Source organism: Dasypus novemcinctus, chromosome 6 (genome assembly GCF_030445035.2).
Source record: "Dasypus novemcinctus isolate mDasNov1 chromosome 6, mDasNov1.1.hap2, whole genome shotgun sequence".
Taxonomy (NCBI): domain Eukaryota; kingdom Metazoa; phylum Chordata; class Mammalia; order Cingulata; family Dasypodidae; genus Dasypus; species Dasypus novemcinctus.
Window position 1 is genome coordinate 83,406,598 of NC_080678.1, and position 19,014 is coordinate 83,425,611.

The 19,014-nt window shown below is 36.0% G+C and overlaps 1 protein-coding gene across 8 annotated transcripts in view; it reads left to right on the top strand.

Annotated features, from left to right (window-relative positions):
• Positions 1–19,014, top strand: part of ADK (adenosine kinase) — a 573,433-nt gene that overhangs the window by 239,335 nt on the left and 315,084 nt on the right. For all 8 annotated transcript variants that reach the window (XM_004455088.4, XM_012523930.3, XM_004455089.4 and 5 more), the window contains one exon: positions 18,477–18,649. In XM_004455088.4, coding sequence (XP_004455145.2) covers positions 18,477–18,649 — 173 coding nt within the window. The remainder of the gene's footprint in view (positions 1–18,476; positions 18,650–19,014) is intronic.

Here is a 19,014-nt window from a genome sequence, read left to right on the forward strand (position 1 = left end):
CTTTACTTAATTTTAAGATATAATTGTATTGCCCCTAACACTTATTAAATAATAGCTGTGATTACATGCATCCTTCAATAACATTAATAACTCTTTCTCAGGAATATTTGATGGTTATCATCCAAATAAATTTTTAGTATCCATTGATCGGTTTCTTTCCTTTGATCTGTTAATAAAATACAATTCATCAGTTATTTATTTGTTATATACTGTGTTTCAGATGCTGGGATGCATCAGTAAGCATTACAGACAAAAATTCCAGTTTTGTGGAGCTCACATTTTAGCAAGGGTGAGAGATAGAAATAGAATAAATGTAGTAAGTAAATTAGAAGTTGAATAGTATTTGTTGTTGTTTTTTTCTTATAGAAAAGCACCAGGTTTAATACCTTACAAAATATAAATGGAACATGAGCATTCCTGTAAGATACAACTCAAGTGTCGAAATTGAATGATAAATGTAATTGGATAATCGTTATAATGAAAAAGTCTAGTTGGTTAAAAAACAACATAAATGATAAAAATATTTTATATTAAACCATAAAAGATAAAAAGTATTTTAAAATGTGCAACAAAACTCTAGCCACTAAGTTTAAACCTTGATTTACAAAAAGTAAATATACATACACAATCTTTACATTTTACATATTTGTTATTTTTACATGATGTTTACTAGTAGGGCAACGGAAAACAAGAAGAGGTGCTCTTTCAACCATTTATACACAGAAAAAAATCAATGTGGGGGGTGGTGGAAACCTAAAGTAGCAGCTAAAACAGGAAAAGACAAGGACTTTATTAGTGGAATCATCAGACAGACCTCACCACACCTGCAAGCTAGGAAACAAGCAGTTTTCACTTCAAGACGTCAGTGCAGGGACTCAGTGTCCCTATTTGAATACTATTTGTGACATTGGGAATGTAAGAGCAGAAGGAGCGTTTAACCATATTAAATAGGATGGGTGGAACAAAGTTTCTTTGAGGTGAGATTTGAGTAAAGACTTTTCAAGATAGAAGAGGAGTCATGTTTATCTGGGGGAAGTCTATTCTCATGGAGCATTCAGTGGTTTCTAAGGGAGAGCATGATTGGCATGTTTCAGAATCCTACCTGAGTTGAGCATGGTAGTAGCAGGATGTGGAATGTATTTGGACATGAGGTTAGAGAGGTTGTAGCAGGCAGTGGGTAAGGGTGTGTTTTGATCCTGCAGGACTTTATAAAACTGTTGTAAGGATTTTTGCTTTTTATGGAGTAAAGTTGGGAGTGTGACAGTGTTTTGAGCAAAGGAAAGACATGCTCTGACTTACCATTTTAAAATAATAGTTCTATGTGCATGAATCAAGGATGCAAGCAAGAAGATGACTTAGGAAACCATCAACAATTCAGGTGATAAGATATGGTAACTTGGATTGGTGATTGCAGTGGAGATCATAAGAAGGGGTTGAAACCTAGAAATAATTTTTTTTCCTAGAAATAATTTAAAGATAGATAGCTTTTCTAATAGACTGGATATGGGATATAACTATCTCCTTGTTTCCTCTCCTTTAATCCTTTCATACAGTAACAAAAGTGATACTTAAGTTTGATAATTTCACTTTCTTGTTTAAAGCCCTTTAGTGGCAAGCTGTTGCACTCTGAATAAAATTTATTCTCCTTACCGTAGCCAACAAGGCCTGCATGATCTAGCACCTGTGTATTTTTCTAACCTTATCTTTGTTATTTTCATTTCCTTCATTGAGCTCCAGGCATACTAGTTTCAGTTTTGTGTGTGTGTGTTTTTTTTTTTTTAAATATGTCAAGCTCTCTCTTGCTTCCGAATCATTGCCCATGCTCTACCCTGTTTTTGGAAAGCCTCCCCACCCACAAACTCCCCCTTGCATGATTGACTTATTCGTGTACTTCGTGTCTCTGCATAAATGTCCTTGAGCTTGTTTTGACTACTCTATTTAAAGTGGATTCCTTCTTCCTCCCAACACCCCCCCCCACATTGTCCTCAGCCATTTGTTTTTTCCTTTATAGCATTTATTACAATTATTTAATTTCTGTTTAGTGTTTTTGTTTGTTTTGTTTGTTTTGCTTTGTTTGGACTCTCCATGAGATAGGGACCATGTCTGGCTGTTCATCTGTTTTGCCAGTGCCAGCATGTTGCCTGGCCCGTAGAACCATTTCCATAAATATTTGTAAATTGGATTGACTTACTGAGTAAATAAAAAAATGAACAAACAAAATATTTATATTCTATGCTAGACTAACAGCCCTGGATGTTATACCTAATTTAGGTTTTGATACAGCCTTATTATTATGATGATGTTCTCCATCCTGAATCAGCAATTGCGTACTGCTTATTATTAAAAGGTCATAAGTGGTTCTTTATCACTAGAAGAATATTTCTTCATTGCAATTCCTTTAGTTATTAATGTCTAGGTAAGTCTTTAAATTTCAGAACATAATTATATTCACGCAGTCATATGACCTGTCAGGGAAATGTTGTCAAGTGAAATGTGAAACAGTCGCTTTTAGAGGTGCCCCCCTACCCCCGTCTCCTTTTTCCTCGATGCTATTATCCTAGAGGAAGGGAGGGAAAAAAGAGAAATCTATGGTGTGAGTTCAGGTTTACAACAGTAAGTGTTTAAGAAATGGCCCTGTTACCATGACAACAGATGCATGAATTTCATGTGGAAAATTTTCAGCATATGGGACTGGTAAAATTGTAACATCACTTTTCTCTCTGGTATAGAATTGCTCTTTGCCTAGTTGAAAAAAAAAAAACCCTGAAAACCCCTGTGAAAAATTAATTTTTAAGTGTTCCTATGGTACTATTTTCAAATCATTTATTATAACTTAAAAATTATAGCTAAAAGAATATATAGTTTCCAGAGATCTGTCATGCAGAAGATTAAGCATTTGATTTGACATTAAAAATTACTTTTCTAATCTCTACTAGATCTTTGCTAAGTGGTAAATAAAATGATGTATAGTTTAATGTATTGGGAGTTCTTGACAATAGAAGATGACCTGTCACTTTATAGATTCCTTTGCCTTAAATGCTTTCTAACTCCAGTAGAAGAAAGCTTTAAGTGCTCTGTCATATTTGCAGGCTTTTATAGTAGAAGAGAACAGCAGTCAGCAATGATGATAGAAAACGATGGCAGGTAGACTTAAAACATCATAAAGCACAGAGACAATTGTGTGTAATGCCTTGAATTGAATCTTTTTGAATGAAATGATCAGCCATATGTGCCACCCTTATGGACCCTGTAAGAAGAGGAGAAGAAATGTGCCCTAATGCTAACTGTGCATGAAATTGCAGTGTTAGGAGATATTGACCAGATGTTTCAATCTCAACAAATAGCTTGTTATGTGACTGAGTGAAAATCTCTTTGCTGCTTTGATCACATACACCTTGAAGGAAGGGGTAATTTAATCGAGGCTGTCATAGTTCATCATTGTCAATAAACTTTGGCTTGACCTTTGCCGTATGTTTTTGATGTTGCTACTCATACGTGTTGATGGGCAGATGTTTACTGCCGTGGGGGATTTTGTTTTTTATATACTGTAGGTCAGAACTAGTAAAGGAAAAGGGTTTTTCTCAGTTCTTCTCTAGCTCTCTGGTTATTAATTGGCATCCTTCTCCTTGGATTTTAGAGTTTTGGGGCAAGTGTTCAGCTTTTGTAGAGTTTCTGGGTGAATGTTTTCTTACCTCGTTTCTTCCTGCCTCCCTACCTCTCTGACCCAGTTTTAATTTGCTACAGTAAATGTCTATGGTTGTTTCTTCTTATTTTGTATGCAATATATTCTTCTCTTTCTTCATAAAATTAGAGAATCTTGGAGCTGGAAATAGTGGATCTCTTAGAACATCACCACAATTCCGAGTTTCACAGTTGAGGAAATATAAAGAGATTTGAGTTACTTCCACAGGTTCGCACACTTACTTATTTTCCCAGCAAGATCCAGGTCTGAAGACATGTATTCCAATATGCTTTTCTTTACTTGCCTTTCTTTCTTTATATCTAGAGTAATGATTAAGGGTATACCTTCTAATCAATCAGACAGACATGGGTTTTCATCTGAACTCTGACGCTGATTTACCCTCTCTATTTTTTCGTCTGTAAAATGGTGGTTTAGATTAAATTAGATAGTATAGTAGGCATAATGCCCAGCACGTAGTAAATATTCAATAATTTAGCTCTGAGCTATTGTTTTTAACTCCTCTTGGGTTAATCAGTGTTTTCTTAGCTGAAACTTGGGTTTTTGTTGTTTTTTTAACATGATTTTCTTTAAATTACTGGGTGAAAATATTTGGAATATATGGGAAATATGATAAAGTTATTTTTAAATTATGAAAAATATATAGAGACTAATAAGTATTTTAAACTTCAGAGTAGCTACTTTAATCTGAAGATGCTTGATGGTATTGCCATGTATATTTACAGCCTTCTTTTACTGGGACTGAAATTAGCTATTTCAATTAATGTGGACAAGCTACATTGAATTTTTTTTTTTTTTGTCTTTATCTTTTGTAATATTACATTAAAAAAATATGAGGTCCCCATATATACCCTATCCCCCTCACCCCACTCCTCCCATATCAACAACCTCTTTCATCATCATTAGACATTCATTGCATTTGGTGAATATATTTTTGAGCACTGCTGTGCCACATGGATAATGGTTTACATTATAGTTTATACTTCCCCCAATCCACCCAGTGGGCCATGGCAGGACATACAATGTCTAGCAACTGTCCCTGCAGTACAACCCAGGACAACTCCAAGTCCTGAAAATGTCCCCACATCATATCTCTTCTTCCCTCTCCCTACCCTCAGCAGCTACAGTGGTCGCTTTCTTCACATCAATGCTACATTTTCTTCCATCACTAATCACAGTAGTTCCAGAATGAATATCAGTAAGTTCACTCTAATTCATACTCTATTATTCCATTCTGTGGACCCTGGGTATATTTATGTCCACTCCGCATCTCTATCGAGAGGGGGCTTGGATTCCACATGGATGATGGATGCAATTCTCCTGCTTGCAGTTGTAGGGACTCTTGGCTCCCTGGTGTGATGGTTGACCTCTTTCACCTCCCTGTTAGCTGGCTAGGGTAAAAGTCCAATAAACTAGAGGATAGGAGTTGCAAGTCTGTTGAGGCTCAGGGCCTGGCTATCACATGGACAGTCCAGAGATTCAGGTCCCCTGAGTATACACCAAACCCCGTGCCAACCACAGGTCCAGTAAAAGTAACAGGAGAGGCTTGTGAACTAAGATCACATCTCAGTCCAACTCCATCACACTCAGGAACACAAACTCTAAAGCAGGGCCCACTGACATGGCACTGAACTCCATCTGCCATGACCATAGAACCTGTGGGTCTCTGTAGCTCTCAGAAATACCAATACCTGGGCTTTATCTACTTTGGCTGTCTCTGGGACCCTGTAAATTTTGTTTCTGATGACATTTTCTAGAGAACTTTTTTTTTTAAGATCTGATTTCTCCTTAACAGATCCCTGTTTATTCCAACCAAAATGAAAGACTCACTTCTGAGTGCATAAGTAAGAAACTAAAAGGAAAAGTAGACTTGGCTTTGAAAATTGTGGGAAAACATAAAAGTGGAATGTATCCTGGCATTTTATAGGATCCTTGTTGCTTAAAGGCTTCTGGTCAAAATCAGACTGAATAGAAACCTGAAGCCTGCTATAACACCATATTCAGGTATTATCTTTCATCACATAGTTTTGGAGACCTTTGGAAATTAACCTTTGCTACCTTTTTATAAAAATGTAATTTACAGAAAGTAATTCAGTAAAAGTTTTGAAACATATAAGTTTTAAAAAGCATTTTAAAGTTTAGATAGATAGCTTTGGATTTAATTATGTTCTTGATTAATTTAATGCAATCCTTTAACTCTTATGTTTAAATAAAAGAAAGAAAAAGAAGACTTCTTGACTGCCTGTAGCTTCATCCCATCCTCCCAGCCCCTTCCCCCGCAGGTAGGTAGCCTAGACCCTTTTAGGAATCTGATGAAATCTGTGAATCCTGAAAAGTACATTAAAGCTTCCTTAGAATTTCAGGGGGTTCGTGGATTCCTCCTTCCCCTCACATATACCCTGTACTTAGGGGTCCATAGATTTCATGTTGGTCCAATCATAAAGCTATTTATCTTTGAATTTTGCCTAAGAGAAATGGGGAACCATTTAAACACCTTTTTGGAAGAGCAGTAGTTTGGAGGGAAGCAGAATTGAAGACTGAATGAGATGTTTTTGCAAATGGAATATTTCACCATAAAAAGGAATAAAGTCCGGATGCATGTTACAATATGGATAAAACTTGAAACATGCTAAATGGAAGAAACCTGTCACAAAAGACAAATATGTTACAATTATGTTTATATGGAATGTCCATAGTAGGTAAATAGACAGATAGAAAGTTGATTAATGGGGAAGTAGATCTATCAACTGATAGAGCATCCACCTACCACATGGGAGGTCCAGGGTTCAAACCCAGGGCCTCCTGACCCGTGTGGTGAGCTGACCCATGCACAGTGCTGATGCGCACATGGAGTGCCGTGCCATGCAGGGGAGTCCCCCACATAGGGGACCCCCACGCGCAAGGAGTGTGCCCTGCAAGGAGAACTGCCCCACACAAAACGCTGCCCGCTCAGGAGTGGCACCACACATGGAGAGCTGACGCAGCAAGACAACACAACAAAAAGAGATGTAGATTCTCAACGCTGCTGACAAGAATGCAAGCGGACACAGAAGAACATACAGAGAGCAGACAATGGGGGGAGGGGAATGGGAGGGGAAGGAGAGAGAAATGAGTAAAAAATAAATCTTAAAAAAACAAAAAAGTAAATTAATGATTACCAGGGGTTGAGAAGAAGGTAGAATGGGAAGTGAATGCTAATTGGTTTGGATTTTCTTCTTGAGGTAATGACAATGTTCTGGAGATAGATAGTTGATGATTGCACAACCATGTAAATATAAAGAAAATCAATGAACTGTACACTTAAAATGGTGAATTTTATGGTGTGTGAATACATTACAATTTTTTTTTAAACTGAAAAAAAAAAAAGAAGTTTTTGCAGTATTCTAAATGAGACAAGGTGCTGGCCTGCACTAAGACAGCAATGACAAAGATGGAAAGAGAGAGATTTGCAAGAAATTTAGGAATGTGTAGTGGGCAAATAGTCTTCAGTAAGCATTTGACATTCAGTAGCCCAGTCAGGACTAAACTAAAAATAGAAATGAGGAGTCATGTAGATGGCAACTGAAATCATGGGAATAGATTAGATCACACCTAGACGCAGTGTGTAGCGTGAAAGGAGCAGGTAATCCTTGGATCCAGCCCTGAGGAACACTAAAGGATGGGGAGAAAAAGCCTTCAAAAGTGATAAGAAAGTCTTCTTTATCCATTATGACTAGAATGATGCTCCCAAAATAGTATTCAAAAAGTGTTTGTGGAATGAGTTGAATGAAGAGATTAAAAATTATTCTTTTCATATCTCAGTGCCCTGTTATCATCATCATCATCATCAATACTCTAGGAGACAGTATCTTAGGCAGTTTGCTTACATTATGTCATACAGCTTTTACAATAATTCTGAAAGCAAATGTAATCTCTGATCAACCCTACAGATGGGAATGAATTTATATACATCTGAATCTAAAGTTTATGTGTTTACTACTAGGCCAAAGCGTCTCAATAGATGGAATTGGGAATAGATGTTAACAGGTACTTAACATAAAAAAATAACAAAAGAACCATTGCTGGATATAATAGTAGAATTATTGGGAAACGATTTATTAATATCATACTTGCCAGGGGGAAATGCAAGTTTTAGTAGGAAAGGATTACAGCATTCTAGGTATTGAGGGTAATGAATTCTTAATACAATTTATGAAAATTTTGTGTTTTACCCTTTCTTACTGATAGTGTGGCAGTCATCTGAGAGGATTAATTCCGTACTCTGGGTGATATATGCTATTTTCCTAACCAGTCTACTTCAGTTTTTATTTCCTCATCACCCTTTGCAATCTGCTTGTTGCTGTTATTTCCCAGTTTTGACATTTAATTTATTTTAGTTGTGCTTTACAGTTTTCCTGAAATGCGTCATTGAGTTTTCTGGTATAAGATTTCCTCTCTTTATCTTGCAACTATTTTAGCATCTAGATATTGTTCTTCACAATTCTATTATGAATTGAATTAGCATAAATATGGCATTATTTTAGAAGTGACTGGCTCTTGAGTATCACTGTCAGTTATATCATCCTAAAAATTGCATTTAGGTGACAAAGAGGAAATTCACCTGGAAGGTGAAGTTGATATTAATGGAAATCTTTCTATATATTGTTAAAGACTCTTGGTGTGAATCTTAATATGCCATTTATTCCAGTCCTTATTTCAATTCAGTTGTAAATTTTCTGCTATTAATGAGACATCATCACTTATCATCTCACTCCTTTGCTCAAAAACCCTCATGTGTACCCTTCTACCTACAGAACTTCTACCTGCCTGAACTACAGAATTTAATGATCTTGTGTCGATCTACCTTTCTTATTAATATTTTCCTTCTCCACAGTATCTCTATCATCATTCTCCTAATAGTCCTTTATTTATCTTTTTCATTGTTTTTGTCAACACTATGTTCTTTAGTTTCTCCAATTGTATACTTGATACTCACAGGGGCTCTGCAGGATATCTTAGAGTTTTGAGGGAAACAGTGACATTTGTCAGATACCAGATGAACTCCTAGCTACGAATATTTCACCTTTTTAATATTAGGTGGCGTCTTATCTTTGCAAACTGGGTTTCTGATGGTTTCTTTGATGAAAAGCTAGTGCTGCACAAAAAATTAGTGTGAAACAGGAAGTAAGGATGGTGATAACCAAGCAGATAACCAAGGATTGAGAATTGTAAATTGCCCAAGAGGCACTAAATTGGAAATATTTGTTAAATTATTTAGGACTAACTACTTAATAAATGGAATTATTAAGTATTACTTTTGCTCTAGGCACAATGATAAAATCACTAAGACACAAAAGGAGCTGCGTGCACAATCTGTGCCTTTACTTTCCTTCCAGTGTATAGCCATTTTTCAAAATCATACCTATCCTTCAAAGACCAGTTGATAATGTCACCATCTCCTGAAGCTTTTTCTGATCCCCTCACCTACAATTAATCTCCCTTTTGGGTGTTTTCTAGAACTTTATTTACTATGTAAATTTTAACTTTCTGCCGTTATTTTAAATTGAATTAAACTAATTTAGCTATTTATTTGAAGTTACCAATTATGACTGGGGCTTTCCTGCTTTCCAGTTAGGTGCAGTTACTTACAGAAAGGTGAAAGCCCTTTATACTCTGTATTTAAGTGATACAAATATAATAATAGGGGAAACGGATATGGCTAAACCAATTGGGCTCCTGTCTACCATAGAGAAGTCCAGAGTTCGATGCCCAGGGCCTCCTGGTGAAGGCAAGCTGGCCCACATGGAGTGCCAGGCCATGTGGGAATGCCGCCCCGCGCAGCTGTACCGCCCTGCGTCGGAATACTGCCCAGTGTGGGAAAGCCACCCCGTGCAGAAGTGCCAGCCGATGCATAGAGCTGGCACAGCAAGATGATGCAACAAGAGACACAGAATAGAAAATAAGAAGATGTAGCCGAACAGGGAGTTGAGGTGGCACAAGAGAGTAATTGTCTGTCTCCCACTCCAGCAGGTCCCAGGGTTGGTTCCCGGAGCTGCGGGTAGGGTGGGGAAGAAATTTAAAAAAATAAATCTTAAAAAAAAAGAAACCAAATACAATAATAGGTTTCATTTATTGAACCAAAGTGCACATCCTATTAATTTATTTCAAATTTTTGCAATGATCATAGATTATATTATCCATACTTTTTTGCATTTTTATTAGCAAATTTTTATTGTCTTTTTTTTTTAAAGATACATAGATCATACAAAATGTTGCATTAAAAAATATGAGGTTCCAACATACCCCACTCCCTACCCCACCCCTCTTTTCCACATTTTATATTTCAAGAAATTGGGGTTTAGCAATGTTTGTTTCTCTCTTTACAACATACCTGTAAACCTTTGATTATTCTAGCTTCCTTGCCTTTCACTATTGTTTATAGAATCAGCTTTTCACTATCCTCAAAAACACTTTTGAAATTTTGATTGGGATTGCATTGAAATCTATGGATCAGTTTGGGGAAAAATTGCTATCTAAAGAATATTGAGGGAAGTGGATGTCGCTCAAGGAGTTGGGCACCTGCCTATCACATAGGAAGTCCCGGGTTCAGATACTGGTGCTTTTTAAAGAAGATGAGCAAGACAGTGAGCTAGGACGACAACGGTGCGGCAAGTGATGCAACAAGGAGACACAATGAGGAAACAATGAGAGACTCACAAGCAGGGAAAAAAGATGTCTCAAGCAATTGAGCACCTCCGTCCCACAAGCGAGGTCCCAGGTTCGGTTCACAGTGCCTCCTAAATAGAAGATGAGCAGACATAGCACACAAGGAATAGACTCAGAAAGCAGACAATGAGTGCAAACAACGAAGGGGACAGGGAAGAAATAAAATAAATCTTAAAAAAAAAAAAAGAGTATCGAGTTTTCTAATCTACATGCATGTCATAGCTCTCAAAGTATATAGGGTTTTGCTTTTTGTTTTTTTTCACATCAGTCTTTTATACTGTTCTATGTATAGGTCTTGCCTGTATTTTGTTAAATTTGCCCTTATATATTTCATTTTTAATGCTATTTTAAATGACATTGTGCTTTTAATTTTGATTTCCAGCTGTTCCATGATAATGTATGGAACCATTAGATTCTCGTATATTAATTTTGTATCCTGAGACCCTGATAAACACATTTTTAAATTCTAGAGCATTTAGGTAGATTCCTTATAATTTGCTGTATACATCCTAAGCCTGCACAGGTTAATATCCAGTCAAAGTCTCAAGGAGAACTTTATATAGATTTTAGCTCATTCCTCTCTTAAACCCGGTCCCACAATTTCTAGTCTCCTGAGTCTTCTCGAACTCTTATCTCTATCCCCTCATTTCAGTGAGAATGCCAGGCTCTGTTTGGCTTCTTTCCCCTTGAACCATAGTTTGGAAATTGCCTTGTGGCAGAGAGCCTGCATGATGTCAGGGCTCACCTTATTTCTTTTCTTTCAGAGATCACAGCTCTGCCCTGCCTTGGTTCTATGTCTGAAGACAGTTATTGTTTCCTTTTGGTTCCGCTTTCTAGTTGTTTACAGTACAAGGTTAATTCTGGACCCTGCTCGCCCTCATGGCCAGAACAGAAGTTAAAGATAAGTTTTAAGGATATACTATACATATATAAATGAAGAGAAGCTGGGCAGTTTATTTCAGTTGAAAAAAGTACCATAATCAGAAGTTAAGCATAAGGTTGGATTTTTCCTGGAGAATCTGAAAATGTAGTGGCAGTGACTTTGAACACTGTCTTTTTAATCTTTCTATCCCATGGTAGGCACACATTAAATGTTTACTGATTGTCAAAATAGTAGAAAACAGATTAATTAGATCTTGGTGACATTTTGTTTTTGGATTAGAGTTAAAATTCTAACAGAACAGCTAGCAGATTAATTTAGAAATTAAAAATCTAATGTTGCAACTTTTTCAATAGTAACACTTTACTCAGCTAGATTAAGTGCTTTGAGGCAATTAACGTGGCTTCTACTTTGTGTCTCTGCTTTGGCCTACTAAATTCTAATGCTAGATTCACTGACTTCTGGGTGGGAATCACTTATCCAAAGTAAAATTCTCACATTTTATTCATATCTAATATCCTAATATCAGAAATGGCCAGAATTTCCTCTGCTGAAATATTCAGTAACTCAATTATAATAAAGCATGCAAAATATTTGTTTGCCCCATTTTGCCTTGCAGATTCAAGTAATATTAATTTTTAATGGAGACATTTCAATGCATTTAAATTCTGAATATGGAATCTTTCTAAGTCATTTTTGAGCCAGGCCCTTGATATAGCCTTTATTTCAGACTATGTTTGGAACAGATAAGCTCTCAGGCTTTAATTAGGCTGAATTACATTATAATGGCTTCTCTCTTACTGAATGAAGTTTCCTATTATTTTGATGTCATAGTAAATTACTTAATCATAAAATTGTTATTTCTCTTTGTTTTTTATATTTTACTACATAAAGCAGATATGCTGATAATCTAATCATTCTTTCTCCATGAATAAAAGTGAATTACAGAACAACACATAGATATTCTCTGCTGTTAAATTTATACTTTCCTTGAATGTGATTTATAGTGTTTAAAATCTGCTAGGTATTGTTATTGGTTAAAGTATTGCTTAACTTCATATGTTTACTCATTTTATAAATGGAGTGATAATATCAAAGATTGAATAAATTAGATTTAAAAAGTATTATTCTTTAAAAGATATGATTAATTTATAGTGTCTTTGGCCTACCCATTTTTTAGGAAAATTTTCTAAATTATAGAAAAGTAGAATAGTAAAATTAAATGTATACCCTTCATATTTCACTTTCTTTCTCTGTGTATAAATATGTGTATGTATCTTTACACTGAATCACTTGGAAATATTTATCTCCTAAGAGCGAGAGTATTTTGTTACATAAGCATAAATATCAACACAGTCATGAAATTAAGCATTGATACAATATATTTTTCTGATATATGGTTCTTTTTCAACTTAACAAATTGTTCTAAACAGTATTCTTTATAGATATATATTTTTTCCTGATTCCAGGATCCAGTAAGGACCACAGATTCATGGTATATTTTCATGTTTCTTTAATTTACTTTGATTTGCAGTAGTCTCTTTCCTACTTTTTGTCTTTCATGACATTTCCTCCTGTTAAGAGTCCATGCCAGTTGCTTCTAAAATGTGCCACAGTCTCTGATTGCATCATCATGATAAGATTCAGTTTGAACATTTTTGACAAGAATACTACATGGCCAATACCATGGGTTCTGATCGTTTCATAGCAGGAGGCATATAATGTCAGTTTATTACCTTATTGGTGAGGCTTAGTATGATCATTTGGCTAAAATGGTATCCCTCAGATGTCTTCTTTGGAAACGTCTTTTCCCTTTATTACTAATATGTAATCTGTGGAGTGATACTTTGATAATATGTGTATTTTCTGTTCCCACAAATCCTTTTACTCACTGTGGTTTTAGTGCCCATTGATGGTTCTTACCTAAATCAATTAGTTGAGGCAAAGTGGTGATTTTCTAATTCTATCATACCTTCTATATTTATTAGCTACCTTTTTCTCTGAAAACAAAACAAAACACCTTTCTTTTTCTACTCCCCAGCTGTCTTTTTAATATGAATATAGTACCCATGGGTGTTTTGTTTTAATTCAATGTGTTATAATCTTATAGCAACTTTATTCCTTTTTGATGGTCAAATTATCTCACATTGTCCAGCGAGAGCCCATTCAAGCTGGCTCCTGTGTCTTTTTTTACATGACTCTGTTAAACTTTGAGCACTTCCTTGCTTTCTGACACACATGTTCCAAACTCACCATCAATTTTCACTTTTCCCATCCTGTGATCATTTGACAAAGTAGACTGCTTTGTGGGGAAGGATAGCCAAGATGTAGGCACTATGTGTTCTTGCTATGTGTTCTAAAAGGATCATTTCTTTTAGGCTTTTCAGTGGACAGAATTAGGCATTTATAAATTTTAACTGATAACTCCTGTTGAAATCTAGCAAATCTAGAGATTTTTCCTCATTTTGCCTCCTTCTCCTACTGTTTAAGCATAGTTCCAAACAATATGAGTTTTATATTCATTTGCTCTGTCCTACAATTCATGCATTTTTTTTCATAAGTACTACACCAACAATAAACCTACCAAATAAAGTTCAAGATTAAAAAAAATTTTTTTCTGTTGTTCCTTATACTATATCCCACTAAGGATGTGCAGTCATAATAGTGTATTAGAATATTATTTTTTTCTGTGATTAGTATTTTCTTTGTTTCTGTTGTATTTACCTTCAGAGTTTGGTTTGGTATTTTTTCAAATTGAATTGAATTTTAACATGTTTGAAAAGTCAAATTTATATGAAAAGGTATATTCAGAGAAATCTTGTTTCTAACTCTCTTCCTCGTATCTAATACCCATAGAAAAACCATTTTCTTTAGTTTCTGGTTTATTCTTCCTGTCTTTCTTATTGGAAACTCAGATAAGCAAACTCAAAATTATATGTAAATTCTAAAAGAATATGTGTATACACCAAAAGAACATACATGTTCTTAATTCTTAATGATTCTTTTTAAAAAAATTTTTATTTTTATTTTTAAATTTATTTATTTTAAAGAAACTTAGATTATACAAATGTTACATAAAAATATGGGGGATTCCCATATGCCCCACTCTCTCCATTTCCCACACTTTCTCACATTAACAACATCCTTCATTAGTGTGGTACATTTTTTACAATTGATGAACACATTGAAGCATTGCCACTTAACCATGGATTATAGTTTACACTCCGTCCCATGCAATTTTGTAAGTTATTACAAAATATATAATGACCTGTATCTGCCATTGCAACGTCATGCAGGACAATTCCAATGTCCCAAAAATGCCTCCATGTTATACCTATTTTTTACTTTCCCTCCCCTCAGAGGCTCTGGTGGCCACTGCCTTTATATCAGTGATACAAGTTCATCCATTGCTAGAATAACAATTAGTCTATAGCAGAATAATAGTAAGTCTACTCTAGTCCATTGCAGTTGCAGACTCTCTCTGTTCCTTGGGATGGGTGTTGTCCATCATCATCACCTTGTTAATTGTCCTGAGTGAGTCCAATGAACTGGAGAGTAGGTGTTGCCACTCTGCTGAGGTTCAGGGCCTAACTGGCATATGGTTGATCAAAGATTTAAGTCTCTTAGGCATATACCTATCAAGTATAGTACTAACTGTAGGTTCAAATAGAAGGGGCAGAAGAGCCATGTGTAGGGAAACCACAAATGAGTCCAGCTCTCACACTGGAGAGCATAAATTCCAAGGTAAGGCCTACTGGCAGTGTACCAAATTCCTGAACCATCTTCCCTGCCTGTGGTGTCTGGATGTCTCTAGACCCCTCAAGAGCCCCACTATTTGAGGCACTATTTACTGTAGTCGTCAATAAGATCCTGCTTAAACATGCAGATGTGTAACCTCTGGAATGCCCTCCCAACTCACTTTGAATTCTCTTAGCCATAAAAGCTCATTTGTATTTACCATTTCCCCCTTATCGTCAGCTTCTTTTTTCAGGTACATTGCCAGTTGATGCCTGGTAATAATCCCTTGGAGCCAGGGAGGCTCATTCCTGGGAGTCATGTCCCATGGCAGGGGAAAGGTAGTACATTTATTTTTTTTTTAATTTTTTTAGGAAGGTATTTTTAGATTATATAAATGTTACATAAAAAATGTAGGGGATTTCCATATGCCCTGCTCCCCACACTGCCCACATTTACCCACATTAACAACATCCTTCATTAGTGTGGTATGTTCATTGCAACTAATGAACACATTTTGGGACATTGCCACTAAGCACAGATTATAGTTTGCATTGTGGTTTACACTCTCTCCAACACTATTCTGTAGGTTATGGCAAGATATATAATGGCCTATATCTGTCTTTGCAGTATCATTCTGGACAACCCAAAGTCCCAAAAATGCCCCCATATTATACCTGTTTTCCCTTTCCCTGGCCTCAGAACCTCCAGTGGCCACTGCCTCCATATCAATGATATAAGTTCTTCCATTGCTAGATTCACAATAAGTCTATAGTAGAATACCAGCAAGTCCACTCTAGTCCATCGTGCATTTCCCAATCCTAAGGGTTGTGGGATGGTGATGCCCACTCCACCTCTAATTGAGATGGGGCTTCAGTCCCATAGAGTCAGTGAATGGGACTCTTGCTTGCACTTGTACACTCTCTTGGTTCCTTGGTATGGTGGTTGTGGTTGTCCCTCCTTACCTTCTTGTTAGTTGTCCTGGGTGAGTCCAATGAACTGGAGAGTAGGTGTTGCAACTCCATTGAGGCTCAGGACTCAGTTGGCACATGGACAGCCCAAAGATTCAAGTCTCTTGGACATCTACCTACCAATTCCAGCACCAACTAAGCCGATGCCATCTTGCTGGACCTCCCTTAATCATTCTTAACACATAGCATATATATTCTAGAAGCTTGTTGTTTTTTTTTTTTGTCAAATGCTTTTTCTGCATCCTTTGATCATATGATTTTTCTTTTTTCGCCTTTGATATGATGGATTACATTAATTGGTTTTTAATGTTGAACCAGCCTGGCATACCTGGCCTAAATCCCACTTGGTTTTGGTATATAACTTTTAAAATTCATTATTGGGTTGATTTGCTATCATTTTGTAGAGGTTTTTGCATCTCTGTTCTTGAGAGATATTGGTCTGTAATTTTCCTTTTTTGTAATATCTTTTCTTTTGATATTAGAGTAATGGTCTCATATGAGTTAGAAATTATTCTGTCTTCTGTTTTCTGGAAAGGATTGTATTGAATTGGTATCATATCTTCTTTAAATGTTGGGTCAAATTCACTAATAAAACCATCTGGGCCTGGTGCTTTTTGTTTTGGAAGGTACTTAATTATTGATTCAGCTTCTTTAGTAGTAAAAGCCTATTCAGATCATCTACTTCTCCTTGTGTAACTTTTGGTAGATTGTGTCTTTAGAACCTTGCTTTTTTCATTTAACGAAATACCCTGAATATTACTCCATATCATTTCACAGAGCTTGTCTTTAATTCTTTTTTTTTTTTTAATTGGATGTGTGGTACATTGAGTAGATTTATCATAGTTTGTTTGTAGACATAAATAGTTTATTTATGGATGGGCATTTGAGTTGTTTCCAATACTTTGCCATTACAAATAATGTCTCTATGACTACTTATATATATATGGTGTTTCTTATTTGTAGACATGTATTTTCAGGGTAAATTCCTAGAACTAAATTTGTTAGGTTATTGGGTAGTTACCACATCTTAATCCTACAGTGTTCCTTTTGTTACTTATTGCTTATCTCCTCATTGCTTTACCTCTGACATGTACATGCATTTCTTTTATCCTCCAAATATTTGAGAATATGATGAGTTTTTTACATCTTTTGACTTTAAATATGAAGTATTTTGCTTCCTATAAGTGTTTGAAACAAAGTAGGTGGTGGTTTTAGAACAGCTAATAAAAGTATTACAAAAGGGACTTGAAGGGATTTCAGTGAAGGTATTTCAAATCAGTGAAAAGTATGCATTTCATAAGAAATCTGGTATCAATTTTTTTTTTAAAGATTAATTTTTTTTTTTTTAATTTCTCCCCCCTGCCCCCAGTTGTCTGCTCTCTGTGTCACTTGCTGCGTGTTCTTCTGTGACCACCTCTATCCTTATCAGCAGCATGGGGAATCTGTGTTTCTTTTTGTTGCATCATCTTGTTGTGTCAGCTCTCCGTGTATGCGGTGCCGTTCTTGGGCAGGCTGCACTTTCTTTCCTGCTGGGCGGCTCTCCTTACGGGACGCACTACTTGCGCATGGGGCTCCCTTAAGCGGGGGACACCCCTGCGTGGCAGGACACTCCTTGCGCGCATCAGCACTGCCATGGGCCAGCTCCACATGGGTCAAGGAGGCCCCTGGTTTGAACTGCGGACCTTCCGTGTGTTCAGTGGATGCCCTAACCACTGGGCCAAGTCCGCTTCCCTCATTAATTTATAGCAAAGAAATTAACGTCTGTGAGATACCTTATGAAAACAGATATTTGTAATTAGAATTCTTAACCTTTCTTATTTGAGTTTTTAAAAGAATTTACTGGGCATAAGCATATACTAACTTAATTTACATATGAATAATGGCAATAAGTATGACAATAATAGTGGAAATAACAGTTCGTGTATACTTTTATGCTAAGTTATGTGTATACATTAAGTTATATTTTAATTCATATTGTTTCATTTGATCCTCAACAACCTTAAGAGATATTTATAATTATTATCCTCATTTTACACAATTTCCATAAGAGGAAAGTGAGGCACAGAGACAATTAAATGATTTGCTCCTACATACCTGAAAAGTTGTAGAGCCAAGATTTGAACCCAAGCAGTCCTAAATAAAGAAGTTTAGGCTCTTTATGACAGTACTGTAATATCTTTATTGGGACTCATTATTATTTTCCTAGATCAAACCATCATTTGACCCGATGTCTCTGTGAGTTTAGATTTTGAGCTTAACTACCATGCTCTGTTTCTCTCCCTTGATGTAGTATAATAAGATTTAACATGTTTTTTAAATAACATACCAAACTTGTTACCATAGGTGAGAGTACAAAATTGAAATTCCATTCATAACAGCCACAACTTCTCACAAAGCATCCTTTTTTGCCACTGTTCATGGCAGAATATTGAGCTATGTGTACCATTTTTCCAACCCATTAATAATTTATGTTCCTCTTTTTCAGTGGATGATTCAGCAACCACACAAAGCAGCAACATTTTTTGGGTGCATTGGAATTGATAAGTTTGGGGAAATCCTGAAGCGAAAAGCTGCTGAAGCCAATGTGGATGCTCATTACTATGAGCAGAATGAACAGCCAACAGGAACTTGCGCTGCTTGCATCACTGGTGACAACAGGTCAGTGTAATTCCAAGGGAAACACTATATTAATTGAATATATATACACTGGTAAAATCTGAATTCCAATCTGAATTTGAAATTTGAACCTCCCATTTATAATTGCTTTTAATGTTTCATAAACCCTTATTTCCTTTCTCCTTTATTTTTTTAATTGATCTCTTTTGAGACTCTTGTTATCGTCAGGGTTCATAATAGGATTGTAGACATGGAATGGAAGTTTAACATTTTCTAGTTAGAAAAGGAAAATATTCTACTCAATTTCTTGTACCTAGTTTGTTACTGAGCTGTGATTTGGATATTTTCACCATATCCTGAGATTGGAATGTTAAAAATAATATATATATATTATATATGCACACACA